At 43.1% G+C, this 27,135-nt stretch overlaps 1 protein-coding gene across 1 annotated transcript in view; it reads left to right on the forward strand.

Moving 5' to 3' along the window:
* The window catches only part of SPATA5 (spermatogenesis associated 5), a 404,503-nt gene that overhangs the window by 21,321 nt on the left and 356,047 nt on the right, over positions 1–27,135 (forward strand). The window contains exons 4-6 of the mRNA XM_040418419.1: positions 13,591–13,652; positions 21,051–21,662; positions 26,120–26,249. Coding sequence (XP_040274353.1) covers positions 13,591–13,652; positions 21,051–21,662; positions 26,120–26,249 — 804 coding nt within the window. The remainder of the gene's footprint in view (positions 1–13,590; positions 13,653–21,050; positions 21,663–26,119; positions 26,250–27,135) is intronic.

Consider the following 27,135-nt stretch of genomic DNA (forward strand, 5'->3'; position numbering starts at 1 on the left):
AAGTGACTTTCCTGGTAACAGACTCCATTTAACTCTTACTGCGTCTCTGCTGTACTGTTTGGAAGGGAGATTTTTGTGTTCACATTTTTTTCATTATTAACAAAAGAAAAATGTTGCAGGATTATAGCACCATCTAGTGGTGTAATTCAATATTTCTTTCAAGGTTTGTTTCTCAGCCCTTCTACTTAAAATGTCTGATATTTATTGTGGTTACAGTGTGTTTTATAGTCTTTCTCTGATGGATTTGTGAAGTACATTTATTTTCGAAACATTACAAGTTGTCTGGCAATTTCATTTTGAGCATGCCGCATCTTTGGTGCCAGATTGTTATCTGACTTTATGTTCCTTTGAGATGGTGAGATTGTACATTGTGAGAAAGAAATGTGTGTAGTCTCATAGGAGATCTGTGTATTTATTGTTCAGACTAGCTGTAGACGTAAAGTTTTGAGCATTCACTGTTTGTGCTTTGGTTACAGCTATGTACAGAAAGGTTTCTGCTATATACCGGTATACACTATACACTCACCTAAAGAATTATTAGGAACACCTGTTCTATTTCTCATTAATGCAATTATCTAGTCAACCAATCACATGGCAGTTGCTTCAATGCATTTAGGGGGGTGGTCCTGGTCAAGACAATCTCCTGAACTCCAAACTGAATGTCAGAATGGGAAAGAAAGGTGATTTAAGCAATTTTGAGCGTGGCATGGTTGTTGGTGCCAGACGGGCCGGTCTGAGTATTTCACAATCTGCTCAGTTACTGGGATTTTCACACACAACCATTTCTAGGGTTTACAAAGAATGGTGTGAAAAGGGAAAAACATCCAGTATGCGGCAGTCCTGTGGGCAAAAATGCCTTGTGGATGCTAGAGGTCAGAGGAGAATGGGCCGACTGATTCAAGCTGATAGAAGAGCAACGTTGACTGAAATAACCACTCGTTACAACCGAGGTATGCAGCAAAGCATTTGTGAAGCCACAACACGCACAACCTTGAGGCGGATGGGCTACAACAGCAGAAGACCCCATCGGGTACCACTCATCTCCACTACAAATAGGAAAAAGAGGCTACAATTTGCACAAGCTCACCAAAATTGGACTGTTGAAGACTGGAAAAATGTTGCCTGGTCTGATGAGTCTCGATTTCTGTTGAGACATTCAAATGGTAGAGTCCGAATTTGGCGTAAACAGAATGAGAACATGTATCCATCCTCTGATGGCTACTTCCAGCAGGATAATGCACCATGTCACAAAGCTCGAATCATTTCAAATTGGTTTCTTGAACATGACAATGAGTTCACTGTACTAAAATGGCCCCCACAGTCACAAGATCTCAACCCAATAGAGCATCTTTGGGATGTGGTGGAATGGGAGCTTCGTGCCCTGGATGTGCATCTCTCAAATCTCCATCAACTGCAAGATGTTATCCTATCAATATGGGCCAACATTTCTAAAGAATGCTATCAGCACCTTGTTGAATCAATGCCGCGTAGAATTAAGGCAGTTCTGAAGGCAAAAGGGGGTCCAACACACTATTAGTAAGGTGTTCCTAATAATTCTTTAGTTGAGTGTATATGAGTTATCTGATGGAAAATAGGTCTATACTAGGGTTGTTTCGATAACAAAATTTTGATTTGGTTTCGATACCATAAAAAAGTATTGCGATACGCGATATCATTCGATACCACGCGAAAAAAATAAAACGCCCAAAAAAGCTGCGTGCATCTCGCATTTTATGGAACGTCCGGCTCATAATCAAACAGTTCTATCCTATTTTTTGGGGGGAACAAGGTGACTGAAAAAAATGGCACCGTTTTTCTTTTTTTTTTTTTTCTGTTACGGCGTTCACCGCATAGGAGATATATTTTAATAGTTTGGACATTTCGGACGTGGCGATATGTAATATTTTATTTATTTATTGTTTAGATATTTTATATGTAAAATTGGGAAAGGGGGTGATTTATACTTAATAATTTGGTGTGTTTTTTTAAACTTTTTTTTTTTAATAGTTTAATTAATAACTATTTCCCCCTTAGGGGCTAGAACCTGGGATCTTTTCATCCCTTGTCTATTCACCCTAATAGAGCACTATTAGGGTGAATAGGATCTTACACTCTCCCTGCTGCCCTGTGCATAGTACACACAGCAGCAGGGAGCTGACCATGGCAGCCAGGGCTTCAGTAGCGTCCTGGCTGCCATGGTAACCGATCGGAGCCCCAGGATTACACTGCTGGGCTCTGATCAGAGGCTGCCACTGCCACCAATGAGAGGAGGTGAGGGGACTCTGTGGCCACTGCCACCAATGTTTTTAATACTGTGGAGGGGGGGCACACTGCGCCACCAATGTTTTTAATATTGTGGAGGGGGGGCACACTGCGCCACTAATGTTTTTAATATTGTGGAGGGGGGAAGGGCGCACTGCGCCACCAATGTTTTAAATACTGTGGAGAGGGGGGGGGGGGGGGGGCGCAATGCGCCACCAATCTTTTTAATACTGGGGACAGGGGGCGCACTGCGCCACTAATGTTTTAAATACAGTGGAGGGGAGGAGGGCACACTGCGCCACCAATGTTTTTAATACTGGGGACAGGGGCGGGAGGAGGGCGCACTGTGCCACCAATTATAATTAATGTTTAATATACAAATACAGCCGGTGGCAGAAACACATTTCCGGCACCCGACCTCTGACAGGGCGCTGCAATCAGCGGCAGTTAGCCCATCAGGTGCGGCACCTGAGGGGTAAATTGCAGTGGATCTCAGCACCCTGTCAGAGGCAGGGTGCCGGCAATGTGTTTCTGCTTCCTGTAATGTATTAAACGTTAGTGATCATTGGTGGAGCAGTGCGCCCTCCCCTCCTCCTCTCCTCTCTCCTCTCATTGGTGGCAGCGGCAGCAGCAGCACAGGGGGAGGGAGAGACTGCTTCCTTCTCCCCGTGCTGCTGAGGGAACATGGCCACGCTGAGAGCAGCGCGATCCATGTTCTCTGATACTGAGCTGTGCAGTAGCACAGCCTAGTATCGATAAAAGACAAATCACGGTATCATATTGATACCGGGCTAAAAGTATCGATTGGGTATCGAAAGTTCGATACCCGAAACAACCCTAGTCTATAGGTTGTTAAATGCATTCTGAAGGGATTCATTTCGTACAGATCAGTTATATTCTCTTTTGTATGAGATCTGCATCAAATAAAAAAATGATATATTTTTTAATACTTAGTATAACCTAGAACAATACACCAGTATGTCACTTAGGCTACTTTAACACTTTGCGGATCTGTCATGGATCTGCAAAAACGCTTCCGTTACAATAATACAACCACATGCACCCGTCAGGAACGGATCCGGTTGTATTATGTCTCCTATAGCCATGACGGATCCGTCATGAACACCATTGAAAGTCAATGGAGGATGGATCTGTTTTTTATTGTGCCAGATTGTGTCAGAGAAAACGGATCCGTCCCCATTGACTTAAATTGTTGTCCGCCTCCAGAGCGGAATGGAGACGGAACAGAGGCAAACTGATGCATTCTGAGTGGATCTTTTTTCATTCAGAATGCATTAGGGCAAAACTGATCCGTTTTGGACCACTTGTGAGAGCCCAAGACGGATCTCACAAACGGAAGCCAAAACGCCAGTGTGAAAGTAGCCTTAAATGTACAGCTGTGGCTAAAAATTTTGAGACCACATTTTGTTTTTCACAAATATTGCTGCTTCATTTTTATGGTGACAATTTGAATGAACTCTGGATTGTTATGAAAACTAATCAGATTAATTGAAAGTAATTGCAAAGTTGTTTCTTGCCATGAAAATTAGCTTAACCTTAACCCGTAGAGGACCCCCACCGTACATGTATGGCGTAGATGTCCGTGACTTAAGGACCAGCGCAGTACATGTACGGCGCGGTGATCGGGTGGGTGCAGGAGATGCGCTCGCAAAATCTGCGGCAGGGGTCCCGCAGTCACTGATAGCCGGACCCCTGCTGCATGCCCCGGCATCGGTGAAATCACCGATGCCGGCACATTAACCCTTGATGTGCTGCGGTCAGCGCTGACCGCGGCACACGCAATGTCCTCACGGGTATCGGAGCTGCCATCGGGTCCCCGTGCTGCTGTGACTGGGACCCGATGCCATGGAAGGCAGCGCGATGCCTTCCTTAGGCTTCAGGGCTGCCTTCCGGGGGAGAGCCTGTGAGATCCAACCCCCTGGATCTCACAGGCAGGAAGCTGTATGTGTAATACACACTGTATTACACTTACAGCCAATGCATTCCAATGCAGAAGTATTGGAATGCATTGTAAAGGGGATCAGACCCCCAAAAGTTGAAGTCCCAGAGTGGGACAAAACAATAGTGAAAAAAAAGAAAGTTTTCACAAAAAAAATGTTTCAAGTAAAATAAAAACAATAATATCCTTTTGCCAAAATAAAGGGAAAAAATAAGGGAAAAAAGAAAAGTACACATATTAGGTATTGCTGCGTCTGTATCGACCGTCTCTATAAAACTAACACATGACCTAACCCCTCAGATGAACACCTTCAAAAAAAAATTAAATAAAAACTGTGCTAAATAAACAATTTTTTGGTGACCTTACATCACTAAAAGTGCAACACCAAGCGATCAAAAAGGCGTATACCCCCCAAAATAGAACCAATCTAACTGTCACCTCATCCCGCCAAAAATGAGCCCCTACCTAAGACAATCGCCCAAAAAATAAAAAAACTATGGCTCAGAATATGGAGACACTAAAACATAGTTTTTTTTTGGTTTAAAAAATGCTGTTATTGTGTAAAACTTAAGTAAATAAAAAAAGTATACGTATTAGGTATTGCCGCGTCCGTAACAACCTGCTCTATAAAAATACCACATGACCTAACCCCTCAGGTGACCACCTAAAAAATAAATAAAAAAAAAACCTGTGTAAAAAAAACATTTTTTGTCACCTTATATCACAAAAAGTTTAATAGCAAGCGATCAAAAAGTCATATGCACCCCAAAATAGTGCCAATCAAACCGTCATCTCATCCCGCAAAAATCTTACCCTACCTAAGACAAACGCCCAAAAACTGAAAAACTATGGCTCTCAGACTATGGAGACACTAAAATATGATTATTTTTTTTTGTTTCAAAAATGAAATCATTGTGTAAAACTTACATAAATAAAAAAAAACTAGACATATTAGGTATCGCCGCGTCCGTAATAACCTGCTCTATAAAAATATCACATGACCTAACCCCTCAGGTGAATATAGTAAAAAAATTAAATAAATAAAAAAACGGTGTAAAAAAAGCTATTTTTTGTCACCTTGCCTCACAAAAAGTGTAATGGCAAGTGATCAAATAGTCATATGAACCCTATAATAGTACCAATAAAAACCGTCATCTCATCCCGAAAAAAAATGAGCCTCTACACAAGACAGTCACCCAAAAAATAAATAAAACTACGGCTTTCAGAATGTGGAGACACTAAAGTAGTCATATTTGGTATTGTCGCGTCTGTAACAACCTGCTCTTTAATAATACCCAGAAGCGGCTCTTCGATTAGGCCATTTAGGCCGCCGCCTAAGGCCTCGCACTGGTGGGGGCCTCGCCAGTGGCGACGTGAGGGGGGTGCGGCGAGCAGCAGTGGCGGCAGGGCACAGGGAGATGAGCGCTTCCATTGTGGAAGCGCTCATCTCCATAGTCATGTGTATCGCCGTCCTCAGGACGGCGATACAGATGACTGTGTTGCGGCAGGGCATGGGAGGGAGAGGCGTCTCCCTTCTCTGTTACTCTGATAGGCTGCCACCACAAGGCCTGCAGCCTATCAGAGGCCGGTTCAGGCGGCGCAATGACGTCTTCGCGCCTCCTCAGCTGTACAGCGCGGGACACAGGCCGGAGGAGGCCTGCATCACATCGTTGCCATAAAGAAGTAAGTATAGAGAGGGGGGGGAGGCACCTGTTACTGGCACATGATTTGGGGGGGGGGGGGGAGGCACTTGTTACTGGCACATGATTTGGTGGGGGGGGAACTTGTTACTATCACATGATTGGACACTTACTGGCACATTATATGGGGGCACTTCTTACTGGCACATTATTGGAGGGCACTATGGGGGCACTTTTTACTGCCACATTATTGGGGGGCACTATGGGGGCACTTTTTACTGGCACATTATAGGGGGGCACTATGGAGAAGGGGTGGAAGGATCACAATGGAGGCATCTACTGGGGGCCCTAAATACTGTCAAATATTATGGGGGGTTCTACTGGGGGCCCTATATACTGGCACACATTATGGGGCACTATGGAGAAGTGTGGGGGAAAGGAGCACTATAGGGGCATCTACTGGGGGCCCTATATACTGGCATGCATTATGAGGTGGCACTATGGAGAAGTGGGGGAGAAGAGCACTATGGGGGCATTATATAGGGGCATTTAATACTGGCACCCATTTTGGTGCCACTATGGGGAAGGGGGGAGAGAAGCATTATGGGGGCATCTATGTGGGCCAGTCTATAGGGGCATTTTATACTGGCACATTATGAAGGGCACTATGGGGAGGGGGGAGGAGCACTTTGGGGGCATCTTCTGGGGGCACTATATAGGAGTATTTTATGCTGGCACAAATTATAGGGGCACTACGGGCACCTTAGCTCAACTGAGGGCACTAAGTGTTTTTTGTTGTGGCACACAGTACGGGTCATTTGACCACATGAGGGCACTCTGGGGACATTGGGTCTACTGGGGCCACTAAGAGGAAGTGTTTTTTTTTTTTTTACTGCCACAACAGGGCATTTCATTTTTTCTACTGCTGCTCATTATAAGGGGGTTTATTACAACTGGGGGACTATGGGAGCATTATTACTTCTGGGACACAATTACTGTTGGGGGCACTGTAGGAGCACTATTACTACTAAGTGCACTCTGGCACAAAATTATTACTATTGCTGGGATTTTGGGGAGCACTATTACTGTGGGGGCACCCTGGCACAGTATCAGCTTAGCACAGTTATTTTTGGGGGACATTATGGTTACACTATTAGTGTCAGGGGCACTATTTGCTGGGTGCAGTTATTTTTTAGAGCATTGTGTTCCAATAATTATTGAAGGGGGCACTATCTTTGTGTAACTAGTATTTTCAGGGGGTTTATCTGTTTCTACACTATAGATTTGGGGGGCAAAGCATCTCAGTATTGGGGGTGCATGATGGGATGTTGAGAAGGTGGGAGGAAAAGTAGGAAACTAAGATGTCTGTCAAACTCTGCAGAGATGAGAGATGGCTGAAAGAAATCATCATGGCGGTCTGGTCTGAGTGGAGAAGATGAAGAAAGAGAACATCTATATCAAAGGAGACGTCACTGGATGTAAGAGGTATGTGGCGCTGTATTAGGCTGCCTTCACAGTTAGTGATTCTGGCAGGCTGTTCCAATTGAGAACAGCCTGCTGGAATTTACTGCATCCGGCACTGCTTTAACTTTGATTTCTTTCAACATATTTTTTGTTATATGGCAAAAAAATTATTGCTTGGGGGGGTGACTAAGGATACTATACCAAGTGTTTTTGTTTGTAGTTGATCTTTATTATCGCTTGCATATCTTGTGTTCGTGGGGGCCTCATGTTCGAGTTTCGCCTAAGGCCTCACAAAGTCTAGAGCCGCCTCTGAAAATACCACATGATCTAACCTGTCAGATGAATGTTGTAAATAACAAAAAATAAAAATGGTGCCCAAACAGCTATTTCTTGTTACCTTGTTACACAAAAAGTGTAATATAGCGCAACCAAAAATCATATGTACCCTAATATAGTACCAACAAAACTGCCACCTTATCCCGTAGTTTCCAAAATGGGGTCACTTTTTTGGAGCTTCTACTCTAGGGGTGCATCAGGGGGGCTTCAAATGGGACATGGTGTCAAAAAACCAGTCCAGCAAAATCTGCCTTCCAAAAACCGTATGGCGTTCCTTTCCTTCTGCGCAATGCCGTGTGCCCGTACAGCAGTTTACGACCACATATGGGGTGTTTCAGTAAACTACAGAATCAGAGCCATAAATATTGAGTTTAGTTTGGCTGTTAGCCCTTGCTTTGTAACTGGAAAAAATGGATTTAAATGGTAAATCTGCCAAAAAAGTGAAATTCTGAAATGTCATCTCTATTTTCCATCAATTCTTGTGGAACACCTAAAGAGTTAACAAAGTTTGTAAAATCAGTTTTGTATACCATAAGGGGTGTAGTTTCGTAAAATGGGGTCACTTTTTTGGAGTTTCAACTCTAGGGGTGCATCAGGGGGTCTTCAAATGTGACATGGCAGCTTAAAATTATCCCAGTGAGATCTGCTTTCCAAAAACCATATGGCGTTCCTTTTCTTCTGCGCAATACCTTGTGCCCATATAGCAGTTTACGACCACATATGGGGTGTTACTGTAAACTACAGAATCAGGGCCATAAATATTGACTTTTGTTTGGCTGTTAACCCTTGCTTTGTAAGTGGAAAAAATTGAATAAAATGGAAAATCTGCCAAAAAAGTGAAATTTTTAAATGTTATCTTTATTTTCCATTAATTCTTGTGGAACACCTAAAGGGTTAACAAAGTTTGTCAAATCAGTTTTGAATACCTTGAGAGGTGTAGTTTGTAAAATGGGGTCATTTTTTGGTGGTTTCTATTATGTAAGCCTCACAAAGTGACTTCAGACCTGAACTGGTCCTTTAAAAGTGGGTTTTGGAAATTTTCTGAAAAATTTCAAGATTTGCTCCTAAACTTCTAAGCCTTCTAACGTCCCCAAAAAATAAAATGTCATTCACAAAATGATCCAAACATGAAGTAGACATATGGGGAATGTAAAGTAAAACTATTTTTGGAGGTATTACTATCTATTATAAAAGAAGATAAATTGAAATTTGCTAATTTTTTTTACTCAATTTTACCACTGTCATGAAGTACAATATGTGACGAGAAAACAATCTCAGAATGGCCTGGATAAGTAAAAGCGTTTTAACCCCTTCCCGACTGCCATACGGCTATATACGTGCTATTTGCACATGCCCCGTGCAGCTAGCACATGTATAGACATCATGGCAGCTCTTTAATCCAAGCGCTGCAAAACGCTTGGATTAAAGCTTCTGTCCCTGCACTGCTGCATACAGTGCAGTAATGCCGGCAAGGGACCAATCAGAGTGGTTCCTTGCCGGAGATCGACCCGATTGGTTAGTCTGTGCAGACTAACCAATCGGATCGCCGCAGTGTAAAAGTGCCTGTTTCAGGCTCTGATCTGCATTTTGCAGATCAGAGCCTGAAATCAGGTTGTGTGTGCTCTATGCCCCCCGATCTGTGCCCCTTGCATCATCTGTCCATCAATTTCCCCCCCAACCCCCGTGCACCCTGCCTCCAACCTATTCGCCTGCCATGCGCTCTGTCCCGGCATCTGTCCCATTCGTGCCCCCTCCATGCTGGCGGTACCCCCTCCTTTCCGGCCCTGCCCCCATCTGTCCCCGCCTGCCCCTGATGCGCCCCCCCATGTATCCGGCCCCCAACTGTGCGCCTAATGCGGTCCCCCCCAATGTGTGCCCACTGCCCCCGATGCGTTTCCCTGCTGTATTTGATGGCGGCGGTTCAGTTTTTGTGCCGCCGCTATCAGCAGCGAGTGTCAGCTGTATGCTGACACTCTGCTGTAACCCCTTAGATGCTGCGGCATCGGCATCCATGGAGTTAATAGAGGGAGGGGGCTCCCTCTCTCAACCATCGGGACTGCGACTGCAGAGGCCGATGGTTGCCATGGCAACCGGACGCCCTGCAAAGGCGCCCTGTGTTGCCATCTACCTGATAGTACTATACTTTGCTATGGAAGAGCATTGCAAAGTATAGTACAGCCATCCCCACTGGATCTTCAAGATCCAAGTAAGACTTGATATAAAAAAATGTGAAAATAAGAAAAGTAAAAAAAATAAAATAAAATTGTAAATTAAAAATAAAATACATTGCCTTTTCCTATAAAAAATGAAGGATAAAAAAATAGACATATTAGGTATCACCGCGTCTGTAACGACCGACTCTATAAATATATCACATGATCCACCCCGTCCGATAAACACCATAAAAATATAAAAAAAGTGTCAAAAAAAGCAATTTTTGTCATCTTACATCACAAAAAGTGCAACACCAGGCGATCAAAAAGGCGTCTGTCGAACAAAATGGTACCAATAAAACCGTCACCTCATCCCGCAAAAAAATGAGACCCTACATAAGAAAATCATTAAAAAAATAAAAAAACTATAGCTCTCAAAACATGGAGACACTAAAACATCATTCTATTGTGTTAAAGTGAAATAAATAAAAAAAAGTATACATATTAGGCATCGCCGCGTCCGTAACAACCTGTTCTATAAAAATACCACATGACCTAACCTCTCAGATGAACACCGTAAATAATAAAAACTGAGCAATTTTTGTCACCTTACATCGCAAAAAGTGCAACACCAAGTGATCAAAAAGGCGTATGCCCCCCAAAATAGTACCAATCAAACCGTCAAACCTCATCCCGCAAAAAATGCGACAGTCGGTCAAAAAATAAAAAAGCTATGGCTCTCAGACTATGGAGACACTAAAATATCATTTTTTTGGTTTCAGAAATACTATTATTGTGTAAAACTTAAATAAATAAGAAAAAGTATACATATTAGGTATTGCCACATCCGTAACGATCTGTTCTATAAAAAAATATTTACAGGTGAATGCTGTAAAGATAAATAAATAAAAACTGTTCCAAAACAACCAATTGTTTGGTCACCTTTCCCCATAAAGTGTAATAATAAATGATAAAAAAATCCTATGTACCCAAAAATGGTACCGATAAAAACCTTAACTTTCTGCAAAAAATGAGCCCCTGCACAAGACGATCGGCAGAAAAGTAAAAACACAAAAACATCTTTTTTTTTTTTCAAAAATGCTTTATTATGTAAAACTGAAACAAACATCTCATAGAAAGTAGACATATTTGATATCATTGCGTCCGTAACATCCTGCTCTATAACAATGGCACATGATCTACACTGTCAGATGAATCTTGTAAAAAAATTAAAAATAAAAACGGTGCCAAAACAGCCATTTTTTTTGGTTACCTTGCCTCACAACAAACATAATATAGAGTAGGACTGCAGCTAACGATTATTTGAATAATCGATTAGTTGTCGATAATTTCATTGATTAATCGGGAAAAAACACCAAAATGACAAAAAAAGGGGTTTATATGATTTTACTTGAAAAATTATGTTCAAAGGCCATATTAAAACAAATTGTGGATGGCACTGTTATGGGGGATCTGTGGATGGCACTGTTATGGGGGATCTGTGGATGGCACTGTTATGGGGGATCTGTGGATGGCACTGTTATGGGGGATCTGTGGATGGCACTGTTATGGGGGGATCTGTGGATGGCACTGTTATGAAGGGGATCTGTGGATGGCACTGTTATGGGGGGATCTGTGGATGGCACTGTTATGGGGGGATCTGTGGATGGCACTGTTATGGGGGGGATCTGTGGATGGCACTGTTATGGGGATCTGTGGATGGCACTGTTATGGGGGGATCTGTGGATGGCACTGTTATGGGGGATCTGTGGATGGCACTGTTATGGGGGATCTGTGGATGGCACTGTTAAGGAGGGGATCTGTGGATGGCACTGTTATGGAGGGGATCTGTGGATGGCATTGTTATGGGGGATCTGTGGATGGCACTGTTATGGGGGAATCTGTGGATGGCACTGTTATGGGGGATCTGTGGATGGCACTGTTATGGGGGGATCTGTGGATGGCACTGTTATGGGGGGGATCTGTGGATGGCACGGTTATGGGGGATCTGTGGATGGCACTGTTATGGGGAGGGAGATCTGTGGATGGCACTGTTATGGGGAGGGGGACCTGTGGGTGACCATGCGGAACACACAACGCCGGTATCCGTGTTTTACGGATCCGTAATTTGCGGATCGCAAAACAACAATGGTTGTGTATAAGCCCTAAGAGTGAGAGATACAAACAGGTATTTATAGAGGAGCTTATCAGCTAGATAGTCAGCAGCTGGACAGCAGCACACAGAGCAATGAGAGAAAGAGTGGAACCCCATGCGGTGCTGAACCTGAGATGAGATACACTGGACTAAGCTCCTGTTCACACACACATACAGGACAGAAAGACAAATAGAGAGTGGAGCGGCCGCCAGCGTAACAAGTTTAGTAACGTTGGTTAGATAAAATCGCCATAGAATTAAAAAGAAGAGCCGCTAAGTGCTTAGAAGGAAATGGAGACTGGCAGGGACTGGAGTGTCTTTGTTGGATCGGTGGCGGGTATCGTTTTAAATTACTGGACGGCCTCCTAAGGCTGCTTTCACACTTTCATTGTTGTTTTCCGGCAGAGGATCTCAATACCGGAAAAAAAAAGGTTTCTGTTTAGTCCTCATGCATTCTGGGCAAAGAGATCCATTCAGGATGCATCAGGATGTCTTCTGTTCCGGCAGCACTCCATTTTGTGAGCGGACACAAAACTGCTGCAAGTCCCTGTTTTGTGTCCGGTCATAAAGGCGGAATAAAACGCATCCGGCAGCGAAAACAATGAAAGTCAACGGTGACGGATGCGTTTTTTTAGGAGCCTAAAAAAAAACGGATTCGTCACCCATTGACTTTCAATGTAGTTAGTCACGGATCCGTTTTTTTCCGTTTTGATTTCACACAACCGCATCCTAATGGAACGGATGCATCCTGATGTGCAAAATCAGTACGGATCCGTTTAATTCCGGTATTGAGATTCTCTGCCGAATCTCAATTCCGGAATTAACAACGCACGTGTGAAAGTAGCCTAATGCAGCCAGCAATGTATATTTCCACCCCGGCAGTCATGACTGTGTGTAGGCACGCGTTTATGTGTATAAATTCTCTTTTAGGTTGTACTAGATGCTTATTACTTGTGTCTTTTATATAGCGGCAATATTTCACCTCTACGTACAAGATCATTGACCTCGGTCCTTGCCCCCTCACTATCTAATTTCCCAATCTCAAACGCACGCTTCCATGGTTTACGGTGCTGCACAATGGAGAGAGCGGTTTATATTACACAGTGACTTTTTATTCTACGAGTAGATGGCTTTAGGTATAAAGCATGCAACCCCTTACTTACCATACAGTCTAAGCGTATAGCCATTCAACCTCATTTTAATATCCATTGGCATCTACAAAGCCATTAATCCACAAAAGTAAAAATATTAGTCTCCTATATTTTCACCCAAATCGTTCTGTGAAGAGAGGGGATCATTCAGCAAGCATTAATATACAGTAATACCCTCATACATAGCTCTTAGTGCAGTATGTTTACCTGGCTCCAGATGACCAGGCGAGGATTGGTCTTGTCTGAATGAATTCCTTTATTGGATATTATTTGTTCTACGTGAAACACAGGTCCCCTGTTGAGAGGGCTTCTGGACAAGTACATACACCATCCAAAATTGGGTTCAGTTTATTACTGCAAAGATTGATAAACCTTAAGTAGTTACATCTGGAAGCCCCCTGTGCCAGCCGGCATTACATGTGAGAAGCCTTTATTCACCATGCCGACTTGTTCTCATTCATCATCACAGGGAGAAGGATGCCAGTACTGTCAATGTTGAAGAGCTGTCTTCTTTTCTGCTGAGGGTCATGGGTAAGAGCACTTTGTATTTTTATGCAAGTTCATTTCTTGTAGTGTAAGCAATGTAAGACAATCGGGGGGAATTTGTGGTCTTAAAGGGGTTGTTCACCTTTTCTGCAGACCTCACAGCATAGTCGGAACTGCTGTACTAATGATACTTACCTGATCCCCGCCTCAGGGTTCTGGCTCCATCACTGTCCCACTGGCTCTGCAGGTCTTTGGTCTATCCTTGTCCGTATCCGGTTTGATGCCGGTTTACGTGACTGTTGCAGCCAATGACTGGCTGCTGCAGTGGAGTGTCACCCATGAAATCTCGTGTGATGCATGGGTGACACATGACCACTGTGGGCAGTCAATTCTGATGTTAATGCAGGGAGACCTCGGACCTGCAGAGCTGTCGGTTGGGATCAGGTAAGTATGATTACTACCCGGTCACACTGTGGGGTCTGCAATAAAAGATCCGCAAGCGTAAACAAACCCTTTAATCTGAAGTGCACTGCTAAATTCATTAAGAGTCACTTGACTCACAATAGATTTGGCTCTTGATTGCCTATCTGTGCTTTGCAAAATGAAATCTTAGCCACCTATGAGCTGTAGTGGATTTGTTCTATAGCTTACGCCAATCGCGGTCATAAATCATAGACAGATAGTCCCTGCCCTTTCCACTGGACCTCACCCTTTTTTCTTAGCTCTTTTAAAAAGTGTCGAGAGAAGCGTAGAAGAGCAGTATTGGCTTTGTAACACCAGAATCATGGTGCAAGGCTTTGATAAATTCCCCCATTGTGCATGTTTTCTGTAGAAGATTATACCTACCCACACATTTGGTGAGAAATGTCTGAGTGCTGGGTGTCCCACTACTGAGTCCCCACTGATCACCAGAGCAGGAGTCCTGAGCTCCCTGGTCCTTCTCACTCCACTACGGCTGTAAAGAGGAGTTTGACTGGAGGATCGGGTGAGCAAGCACTACAGCAGGACACTAAGTAGAAAGCCAATTTAAAAGCTGTGGACACCTTTTAAGGGCACTTTTTTATTATTGTATTTTGCTCATTTTAGGTTAAAAATCTTTTTTTCAGTTGATATTTAATAGAAAATTTTAACAGTTTTTCCCTCTGCAGCTTTCAGTTTTCACTGCATCTGTTGCTATTGCTTTCTGAATCCATCAGGAAGTTGCTCTGACAGCTGGATTTGTAGCCCTTTTCTCTGGACTCCTGACAGCTTCTAAACACTCATAGCTCAATTCTTATGTTTTCCGGTATTTACTTCCATCACAGGTGCTCTAAAAAACAATTAATTTACTGCAGCACTCACCTCCAGTTTTTAAACGAGTCACGAACTGTACTGGTCTAGACGCAGCCAGGTGAGCAATCCAGGAATAGCAAAATAACACCCAGCTCCTTTTCCTTAAAAACCAATGCTTTATTCTTTCACATACTCCATTAAAATCCATGTGTACAAACTGAGAAACTGTAGCACAATGTGACGCGTTTCGGGCCACTTGCGTATGGGCCCTTCATCCAGACATCATAGGTGCTCTATACTGGAAACAAAATGCTTAAGTTTTGTCCTAATGCATTTTGAATGGAAAGCCTTCCGTTCAGTATGCGTCAGGATGTCTTCAGTTCAGTCACTTTTACAGTATTTGGCCGGAGAAAATACCACAGCATGCTGCAGTATTTTCTCTGGCCAAAATTCCAGAACACTTGACGGAATGACGGATCCAGCATTAATTTCCATTGAAATGTATTAATGCCGGATCTGGTACCAAGTATTCTGGAAAAAATGAATCCGGTTTCCTGGTCTGCGCATGTGCAAAAATGTGAAAAAAAAAAATACCGGATCTGTTTTTCCGGATGACACCGGAGAGATGGATCCGGTATTTTAATGCATTTGTCAGACAGATCCGCATCTGTTTGCACACGGATTTCCCGGATCCGGCAGGCAGTTCCGGCAACGGAACTTCCTGCTGGAATCCTCTAGCGTTAGTGTGAAAGTACCCTTACCAATCTGATAACATTGGACCTTTCATGGATTATTTTTTTTTTAGTTTAATTAAATACCTTTTTTTTTTTATATCTGTCGTACGCCCCGCTGTGCCCCCCTGCTGTTTTCCCGCCCAGTATGTTAATACTGATCATCGGTACAGGGAGGAGGAGACGCCAGGGTTTCTCAATGGGCGTCTCCTTCTCCCTGGCTGTGACGCTCTCCGCTGTGATTAGATCGCGGCACAGCCAGGGAGAAGGAGACGCCCATTAAGAAACCCTGGCGTCTCCTCCTCCCTGTACCGATGCTCAGTATTAACATACTGGGCGGGAAAACAGCAGGGGGGCACAGCGGGGCATACGAGTGGTATTTGAAAAAAACAGGTGGGGAGGCAGCATCAGTACCCGGCAAGGAAATGTATTTAAATAAACTTTAAAAAAATCCATTAAAGGTCCTCTTTAAGTAAGTGTTTATGAACTGTTAGAAGTTCACAGAAAAGAGCCGTACATTCGCCATCAAGGCTTCCATCTGACAGGACTCACATGTACAGAAACCCCGTCACTCTGCAAATACATGGAGATTGACATCTGTACAGAGAAAAGGGCTGAAAGTTTTTAATAAGACCAATTGAAAAAATGATTTGTAGCCTAAAATAGGTAGAATGCAATAATTAAAAAAAAATCTCCCCAAAGGTGTCCATAGCTTTTAAATAAATGTTTATGATCTGTCAGGAGTTCAGAGATAGGGGCTGCAGATCGAGCTGTCAGGACAGCTCCCTAACAGATTCAGTGTGAGACAGAGAGCATTCGTCTGTAGATGTAGTGAAACTGAAAGCTGTAGAGGAAAAACTGTTAAGATTTTTAATAAAGACAGGAAAGGGGATAACTATTAGATCGGTGGGGGTCCTACAGCGTGGACCCCCACTGATCACGAGAACAGGGTTACCCGCATTACCCGTGGAGCCATCCGAAATGAATGGAGTCGGCCAGTCGGGCATGTGCTCAGCCACTCCATTCTTTTCTATGGGAGTTCTCCATTCAATTCAGGGAACTCCAAAGGGATAGGGCTTTCGCTCTCGTGATCAGCAGGGGTCCCAGCGGTAGGACCCCTAGATCTAATAGTTATCCCCTATCCTGTTTATTTTATTTATTTATTTTTCTCTCACTCACATTCAGACGCTGTGCTCTGCCAAACCAGCAGTAAAATGCATTGAGAGGACTCCTGAGCTCACACACATAATGGAGAGGACTAAGATGAGTCCTCTAAATGCATTTCCAGCTGACAGATTCACCTTATTATAGTGTGGAATTATATTTTATTACAGATCTATAGAAAACATCTGTGACACTGTGGTATTTTATATATATCATTCACCCTTAATCAAACATGACTTCTGTTCCTATCATTCTTAATACTGTTGTTGATATAGTTGCCAAGACTCACTTGCACGTTCTCTGCCCTTAGTTCAGTGGCAAGACCTGAGTAATGTGAAGCAGACTGGTAGCTAGAGATGTTCCACCAAACAGGCTCAATAGATAGACTGGTTGTTAGGGCCGTGTCCCTAGCAACCAGACTGTCAACCATGACTTGGCTGTCTGTGGACAACTTAATATAACCCCTTTAAAGTCACTACGTTAATCAAAGCTCCCCAAATCTCTTTGAGCTGTTAGTGGAACCTTCAATGCCACTGAGAACCTCCATTATAGTAATTTTAAAGTGAACCTGTCAGGTGATTTCTACTTCCATATTATATCCTGCTCCGATAGGGCAGAAGAAATCACCTGACACATTCAGGTTTACCATGTCAGAAAGTGGTTTTCTCCTTAAAGAAACCACAGTGCTCGGTTCTGTCTGGTACAGCACCCAGGGTGTGAAATGTACAGTCGTGGCCAAAATTTTTGAGAATTACATAAATATTGGAAATTGGAAAAGTTGCTGCTTAAGTTTTTATAATAGCAATTTGCATATACTCCAGAATGTTATGAAGAGTGATCAGATGAATTGCATAGTCCTTCTTTGCCATGAAAATTAACTTAATCCCAAAAAAACCTTTCCACTGCATTTCATTGCTGTCATTAAAGGACCTGCTGAGATCATTTCAGTAATCGTCTTGTTAACTCAGGTGAGAATGTTGACGAGCACAAGGCTGGAGATCATTATGTCAGGCTGATTGGGTTAAAATGGCAGACTTGACATGTTAAAAGGAGGGTGATGCTTGAAATCATTGTTCTTCCATTGTTAATCATGGTGACCTGCAAAGAAACGCGTGCAGCCATCATTGCGTTGCATAAAAATGGCTTCACAGGCAAGGATATTGTGGCTACTAAGATTGCATCTCAATCAACAATTTATAGGATCATCAAGAACTTCAAGGAAAGAGGTTCAATTCTTGTTAAGAAGGCTTCAAGGCGTCCAAGAAAGTCCAGCAAGCGCCAGGATCGTCTCCTAAAGAGGATTCAGCTGCGGGATCGGAGTGCCAACAGTGCAGAGCTTGCTCAGGAATGGCAGCAGGCAGGTGTGAGCGCATCTGCACGCACAGTGAGGCGAAGACTTTTGGAAGATGGCCTGGTGTCAAGAAGGGCAGCAAAGAAGCCACTTCTCTCCAAAAAAAACATCAGGGACAGATTGATCTTCTGCAGAAAGTATGGTGAATGGACTGCTGAGGACTGGGGCAAAGTCATATTCTCCGATGAAGCCTCTTTCCGATTGTTTGGGGCATCTGGAAAAAGGCTTGTCTGGAGAAGAAAAGGTGAGCGCTACCATCAGTCCTGTGTCATGCCAACAGTAAAGCATCCTGAGACCATTCATGTGTGGGGTTGCTTCTTATCCAAGGGAGTGGGCTCACTCACAATTTTGCCCAAAAACACAGCCATGAATAAAGAATGGTACCAAAACACCCTCCAACAGCAACTTCTTCCAACAATCCAACAACAGTTTGGTGAAGAACAATGCATTTTCCAGCACGATGGAGCACCGTGCCATAAGGCAAAAGTGATAACTAAGTGGCTCGGGGACCAAAACGTTGACATTTTGGGTCCATGGCCTGGAAACTCCCCAGTTCTTATACCCATTGAGAACTTGTGGTCAATCCTCAAGAGGCGGGTGGACAAACAAAAACCCACTAATTCTGACAAACTCCAAGAAGTGATTATGAAAGAATGGGTTGCTATCAGTCAGGAATTGGCCCAGAAGTTGATTGAGAGCATGCCCAGTCGAATTGCAGAGGTCCTGAAAAAGAAGGGCCAACACTGCAAATGCTGACTCTGCATAAATGTCATGTAATTGTCGATAAAAGCCTTTGAAACGTATAAAAAGCGTGTAATTATATTTCACTACATCACAGAAACAACTGAAACAAAGATCTAAAAGCAGTTTAGCAGCAAACTTTGTGAAAACTAATATTTGTGTCATTCTCAAAACTTTTGGCCACGACTGTATAGGTGTCAGTCTGACACTGAGTTGTCCCAAGTAGAGTGATCTGTGACATTTTTCTTTGGTCCACTCAACTACAGGATAAATGTAAAGATATAATTGTGATATATGTGAGCTGCTCCATTGCTGTGTGATCTACCATTAACGTTTAATGAGGTGTGCAGATTTGGGGATTGTAAAAATAAGTGATTTTCCAATCTCCGGCCTTCCTTAATTACAAATGTGCAAGGCAAACGGACCATGGCGTGGGTGAAGACCCGTTCACCATGCTGGATGTCTTTAGCCTCTGCAGTTGTGATCGCATAGTATGCTACTGTTGGAAAGTAGGACATCCTATGCAGTGAAGCATTAGACATTGCCTGCACTTGCCCCGATCGCTAGATTGTAACCATCGTCTGATACTTTTGGTAGTAAATTAAATATTGAGATGACCCTTGGCTATATTTATAGGGAATCTGTCACCCCCCCCCCCCCCCCCCCCAAACTAAAGTAACTGGGGAAAAGTGTAAGTCTGATTATGTATCGTAATTTTTATTTATTTTTTATTTTATTTATTTATTTATTTAATTTATTTTTCTCTTCATACTCACTTGCATTCAGACGCTGTGCTCCGACAAACCAGCCGTAAAATGCATTGAGAGGACTCCTGAGCTCACACACATAATGGAGAGGACTAAGATGAGTCCTCTAAATGCATTTCCAGCTGACAGATTCCCTTTATTATAGTGTGGAATTATATTTTATTACAGATCTATAGAAAACATCTGTGACACTGTGGTATTTTATATATATCATTAACCCTTAATCAAACATGACTTCTGTTCCTATAATTATTAAAGGGGTTCTCCGGGCTTTTAATATTGATAACCTATCCTGAGGATAGGTCATCAATATCAGATCGGCGGGGGTCCGACACCTGGCACCCCCGCCGATCAGCTGCTTGAAGAGAAGGCGCGCGCCATGCCAGCGCTGCCTCCTCTTCACTGTTTACCTTCTCGCCGTCGCCTCTGCAGCGGTGAGCAGGCGTAATTACACCCAATCCGTCCCATTCATATCAATGGGATGGATCGCTCGTATACAAGTGTATGGGAACGATCCATCCCATTGAAATGAATGGGACGGTTAGGTGTAATTACGCCTGCTCACCGCTGCAGAGGCGACGGCAGGAAGGTAAACAGTGAAGAGGAGGCAGCACGGCGCGCGCCTCTTCAAACAGCTGATCGGCGGGGGTGCCAGGTGTCGGACCCCCGCCGATCTGATATTGATGACCTATCCTCAGGATAGGTCATCAATATTAAAAGCCCAGAGAACCCCTTTAATGCTGCTGTTGATATAGTTGCCAAGACTTACTTGCTCATTCTCTGCCCTTAGTTCAGTGGCAAGACCTGAGTAATGTGAAGCAGACTGGTAGCTAGAGATGTTCTACCAAACAGGCTCAATAGATAGACTGGTTGTTAGGGCCGTGTCCCTAGCAACCAGACTGTCAAGCATGACTTGGCTATCTGCTGAAAACTGGATTTGCACTGTACTGACAGCAGAGAAAGGGAAAAGGAAGTTGCTCATCAGATTTTGTCTAGAAGGAAACTTAGGTTTGTTAATGATAGACACATCATCTATATAGGTGATAAATGTCTGATCACTGAGGGACCTACCGCTTGGACTCACTGTACGGAGGAGGAGTTTGAATACAGCAGTGGTCAAGCAGATACCCTGCCATTCCATGCAGTGTCAGTGGGGCTGACGGAATCTGCAGGGCCTCGTACTATGGTTTCCGTCATCCCCTTAGATTTTAAATGCAGAGGCACCATGCATGCTCGATCGCTGTTCCATTCAAACTCCTCCTCAATGCATTGGTGCAGTGTCGAGGAACGGGGTCCAAGCGGTAGGACCATCAGCGATTAGACATTTATCCCCTATCCTGTGGAAAACTCCTCCTTTAAGCAATTCCTTTCTGGAAAACCATATATTAATGCCTAATTTTTTTTTGCTGATTTTTAGATGGGAAAATAGTTTTACCTGGAAACCTCCTAAACCTGAGTTTCTACGGAAGATCTTGCAGCTTGCAAGTGGCCAGCATAAAAGGACCTGATGGTGGTGTGCAAGGACCATGCGACAGTAACACACACGAATCCACTGTTGACCACAGCAGTGTGGACTCTAGCAGTTTGGACTTGTCATTACAGCTCAGCTCACTAGATATTGAGGACCGGCAGGATATGGCTGTTACTAGTACACCAAGCAAAGCTGGGGAAAGCAAGTCTCCCCTTCCTTCTTCATATTCCGAGGCTCTAATGGAAGATCAGAGCATAGGAGAGCCTTACCAAGAGACTCCTCAGAGTCCCCTCTGTGTCATATCTGGTACCAGTGATGACCGTGCTGGAGTGTCTCCACATAGGAAAGCTGGACTTAGATGCAATACAGATATGTTTTATTATATTTCTCCTCTAACTCGAGTCAAATGTAAAAGTCCAAAAGTAGTTTCAGAAACAGAAGATGGTTCAAAGAACAAAATTACTTATGATATGATTGGTGGTTTACAGAGCCAACTGGAAGAAATCAGGGAAACAATAGAGCTGCCACTGAAGCAGCCGGAACTGTTTAAGACCTATGGTAAGTTTTTTCCGTTCACATAGCTGTATGAGGGCTTACTTTTTCTGGGACAAGTTGTACTTTTTTAATGCCTCCATTTAATATGGCATACAATGTAGTGGGAAGTGTAGGAAAAATGGGTTGGAATTGGAAAAAAACCCCTCAATTCCGCCACAGTTTTACGGGTTTTGTTACCACGGCGTTCCGTCTGCAGCAAAACTGCCCTTCATTCTCTGGGTCAGTACGATTACAATGATACCACATATGTATAGGTTTTTATGTCTAAATAGTGTAAAAATAAATGTAAACTTTGAAAAAATTCTTTTTTTACATCACTATATTCTGACCCCCATAACCTTTTTATAGTTATATCGACTCAGCTGTGTGGGGGCTCATTTTTTGAAGAACAATCTGTAGGTTTTATGGATACCATTTTGGAGTGTGTGTGACTTTTTTACTACATTTTTATTACATTTTTTTGGGTAAGCGAAGCAATGAAAAAAAAATCATTTATGTATTTTTTTTATTCTACGGAAAGGGGGGTGATTTTAAACATTTATATTTTTACTTTTTTTTATATATTTTTTTATTTTTATTTAAATTTGTTTAGTATTTTGAAGCTCACATTTGAGCCTACAAAATACATTTTTTTAAAATATTTAATTCTAAACAATCATGGATTTTTTAGATTCATGATTTGTACAGAATTGATCATTTTTTATAGTGGCCTGCTGGCCAAAATAAGAATTGCAGCTTCAATGCCCTGGGTCTCTTCAGAGAGACCCGGCGCGTTGAAATCAATTACCGGCATCCTCATTGGCCGCAGAGGATGCCGATAAGAAGCCCGGTTTTTCACCCTTTAGATGCCGTGATCTCACTTGATCATGGCATCTAAAGGATTTAATGACCGCGATCGGCATTATTGCTGGTCGTGGTCATTAGCCGGAGGCCTCTGCCGTTTGAAACAACGGAGACCCGCCGGCGATGACACCCGCTGCCCGTGTGTATGTACATGTACGGTGCTGGTAGTGAAGGGGTTAAACAGCTCTAGCGCTGAAGCTTTTCAATAGGGATTTCAGCAAAATGGTTGGGTCAGTTCACGTAAGTGACCCAAGCGTCTTGCTAAGGTTATCTGTCACCAGTTTATGCTGCCTTCAGATTACCTTTAAGAAACCATCTATATGTCTGTAATGAACTATGTTTTAAAGATCACTCCTGGCATGTGTGTGGTATTGCTGTGGAGATGAGCTGCAGTACCACACACAACCCATGGACTGATGTGGCGTCGATTCTGGAAGAAAGCGACCATGTTTTTTTAGAGGGGTTTTCCGAGAGCTCATTATTGATGGTGTATCCTCAGGATGGCTCATCAATATCAGATCGGTGGGGTTCTGAATTAACGGGACTGTGCAGCAAATAGGCCATGTGACCAATAGACAGTTGATTGTGGGGGTGCCCGGAGCCTGATCCCCCACTGATTGGATATTGATGACTTATCCTGAGGATAGGCCATCAGTATTTTACTTCTGGAAAACTCCCTTAATCCCGGAAAACCAATGTGATTGTAAAGTGGCTAAAAAGCATGTGACTTACTAGTAAATCTAGGTAGTATCAGTATCAAAATGGCCTTAACCCTTACATGCATCGGTACCCAGCTGCAATGACTTGAAGCTACAATGACGCTGATCCCGATCATTTAACCCCTTAGAGATTGTGGTCAATAGCGCCCGTGGCTTAGATATTGTGGTCAATAGCGCCCGTGGCTCGTCTGAGTAGTTAAGCAGAGGAAAGGGCTCCCTCCTTTGATTGGAGCCCCTGCATCGAAATCGCGGGGCCCTGATGGTTTGCCATGACAGCTTGGGGCCTTGTAAAAGTTCCCAGGCCTGTCATGGCTAACTGCCTGAAAAGCCATGACCGAGGCACGTCTTCTCAGACAGTGTTTCAGACTCCAATAGGTCGGTACCGAATTCTAAAAAAAATATTCATAACAGGTATTGTCTGAAAATATCCAAACTATTCAAATGTAAAAACATTTTTTGCCCAGTGTATGTCGTAACACCTTGCCCTCCCAAAAAATTTAATAAAAAGTGATCAAAAAGTCATATATATATATATATATATATATACCCCAAAATGCTACTATTAAAACTTCAGTTCGTTCCTAAAAAATCAAGCCCTCACTAAGTGTAGACTGTAGACAGCTATATAAAAAAAATTATGGGTGTCAGAATATGGTGATGCAAAAAAAAAAAAAAAGATGGTTTTATTCTCTTAAAAATAGCAAAACATCATGAAAACGATATAAATTTGGTATCACCATAATCATACTGATCCGCAGACTGAAGTCATGTCATTTTTTGGCCACACAGTGAACGTCGTAAAAACAAAACCCCAAAACCTTGGTGGAATTGCCTTTTTTTTTTTTCAATTTCACCACACAAAGAATATTTTCTTGTTTTCTAATACAAGCTATGGTAAAAAAATAAACAGTGCCGTTAAAAAATACAACTTTTCCTGCAAAAAAATCAAGCCCTTATTATGGCTAGGTGAAAAGAAAATGAGAAAGATTATGTGTCTTGGAAGGAGAGAAAAGAGAAAACAAAATGAAAAACAAAAATAGGCCGTGTCCTTGAAGGGTTGATTACATTTTTTTCTAAATAGTGATCATTATTAAATCATTTTATTTTTAGTGCTGCATCCTAACAGCTTTGAGGGGACGATTTTCATGAATGTGGGGGTATGCAGTGTCAGACTGGGGGGCCGACCCCTGTCTGCAAATCTCTAAAACTGCACCAACACATATTTTCAGTAGTAGCCTGCTGCTTAGGCCTCATTCATTTCAATGGGTCTGCAAAAAATGTGGATAGCACACCATGTGCTATCCACATCCGTATGTCCGTTCAGTAGACCCGCAAAAAGAAAATATAACATGTCCTATTCCTGTCTGTTTTAGGCATTGTTACAATGGATTTGCAAAAAACGTATGGCATACAGATGTCATTAGTTTTTTTTTTTGTGGATCCCCCTTAGTGTTCGTTCACACGACCGCATGGCTTTTTCTGTGTTTTGCGGGCCGTTTTTCCATTTTTGGTTTCAGTAGTGTTTCCGGGTTCCTTTTTTCCATATGGCATATACAGTATACAGTACTTACCGTACATAGAAAAAATTGGTCTGGGCATAAAATTTTGAATAGATGGTTCTGCAAAACCGGAACGGATATGGAAGACATACGGAGTACATTCCGTATGTGTTCCGTTTTATTTGCGGACCCATTGACTTGAATGGAGCCAAGGAATGTGATTTGCGGGCAATAATAGGACATGTTCTATCTTTGAACGGGACGGAAATACGGAATACAGAGTACATTCTTTTTTTTCCGGAACCATTGAAATGAATGGTTCCGTATACAGAACGCAAAAAAAGGCCCGTATGCGGAACGCAAAAAAACTTTCGTGTGAACGAGCCCTTAGGGTCCATTCACATGTCCGTGTGTGTTTTGCGGAGCCACGGATCCACAAAACACGCCACGGATCCGCAAAACACGGACACCGGCAATGTGCGTTCCGCATTTTGCAGGCTCTTAAAGCCTATTCTTGCCCGCAATTGCGGACAAGAATAGGACATGTTCTATTTTTTTCGGGATCGGAATTGCGGACCCGGAAGTGCGGGTCCGCATTTCCGGATCCGGGCCGCACATCGTGCGGCCCCATAGAAATGAATAGGTCCGCAATTCTGTTACGCAAAATGTGGAACGGAATTGCGGACGTGTGAATGGAGCAGTCTGTGCCTAGAAGTCATCTCAGCCACCCGATCTGGGTATAGCTTGTTAAATACTACCCTATTTTTATATGAAGACATAGGCAAGTTTAGATGCTGTACACTGAATACCTGTATGTAGTGAAGTCCGTGTGCTTTGCCGTATGCCACTTGTTCAGGGTATGGGAGAACTAAGGACCCACGCTGCCTCAGGGGCCCCCAGGGGGATTCCCTTGTTCCTCTGTGGGCCAGTCCAAGCCTGATGGTATAAGTGCTACTTCTTTTGTTAATGCACTTCATTTTTAATTTTTTTTTGTATAACATAGAAAACCAGGATAACATAACATAACATCACAAACCACAGGGTGACCAACGAAAAAGTAACCCGCCTCCAATATCTCCAGATCAAACTGCCTAATAGTAAATCTGTCTGAGTTGTCCATAGCAACCAATCAGAGCTCAGCTCACATTTTTTACAGGGCTTTGAAAAAATAAAAGCTGAGCTCTGATTGGTTGCTATGGACAACTCAGACAGATTTACTATTAGGCAGTTTGATCTGGAGATATTGGAGGCGGGTTACTTTTTTCCGTGAGCCACCCCGTATAATGTATGATCTGTAATGATATATTACCAGAGGCCAGAGCCACAACGCAGGCGGAAGTCTCAATACGTTTGTCATGTTGTTGAAGTGCCTATTTCTTTATTGTCTTTTACCTTGCAGGAATTCCTCCTCCGCGTGGAGTATTACTGTATGGGCCTCCCGGGACTGGCAAAACCCTGATAGCTCGGGCAATTGCTAATGAAGTTGGTGCTCATGTTTCAGTTATCAATGGTCCGGAAATAATGAGCAAGTAAGATGAGACCTATATAAAGCCTTTTGAATTACCGTCCTCTCGCATAATTTGAACATTGGATATTTGGTAGATGTAGTAGAGTTAAGGCCTCATGCACACGACCGTTGTTGTGTTCCGTTCCGCAAAATGGGGTTCCGTTGTTCCATGATCCGTTTCCGTTTTTGTTTCCGTGTGTCTTCCTTTATTTTTGGAGGATCACCAGACATGAGGGAAAGTAAAAAAAAATCAAGTTTGCTTTGCAAATGATAGGAAAAAAAGCAGATGCGCGGACGCGGATGACAATCTTGTGTGCCTCTGCGTTTTTTCGCGGACCCATTGACTTGAATGGGTCCGCGAACCGTTATCCGCGAAAAAAAATAGGACAGGTCATATTTTTTTGACGGACTGAAACCACGGATCACGGACGCGGATGGCAAACGGTGCTTTAGCCGAGTTTTCAACTGACCCATTGGAAGTCAATGCGTCCGCAGAAAATCACGGAAAACGGACACAGAACACAACAACGGTCGTGTGCATGAGGCCTAACACACATGCTTTGTGCACGACCACCTTATAAGATGGCAAGAACCCTTTAAACAAGGATTATGTAATCTAAATACTGTAGCTTCATTATCCCTATTGAGATTGGAAAAAAACATTCAAAAAGGTGTGTTTGGGTGAATCAGTGAAATCAGTGAATCGTCAGCATATACGTTTCTGGTATGTCATGAAGAATGAGTGCCTTCCAGTCATGATGGGGTTAACCTGCGTTTGGCTGGAGGTGAGAGGTGCATCTCTCTGGTTATGTTTCATATCGGTGCCTGTTTAGTAACAGCTCAGACTGTACAGCTAATTCCCTGCTTGGTAAAGTCCATATATCATTGTGTTAGCGAACTGTAAGCAG

This window comes from Bufo bufo, chromosome 2 (genome assembly GCF_905171765.1).
Source record: "Bufo bufo chromosome 2, aBufBuf1.1, whole genome shotgun sequence".
Taxonomy (NCBI): Eukaryota; Metazoa; Chordata; class Amphibia; order Anura; family Bufonidae; genus Bufo; species Bufo bufo.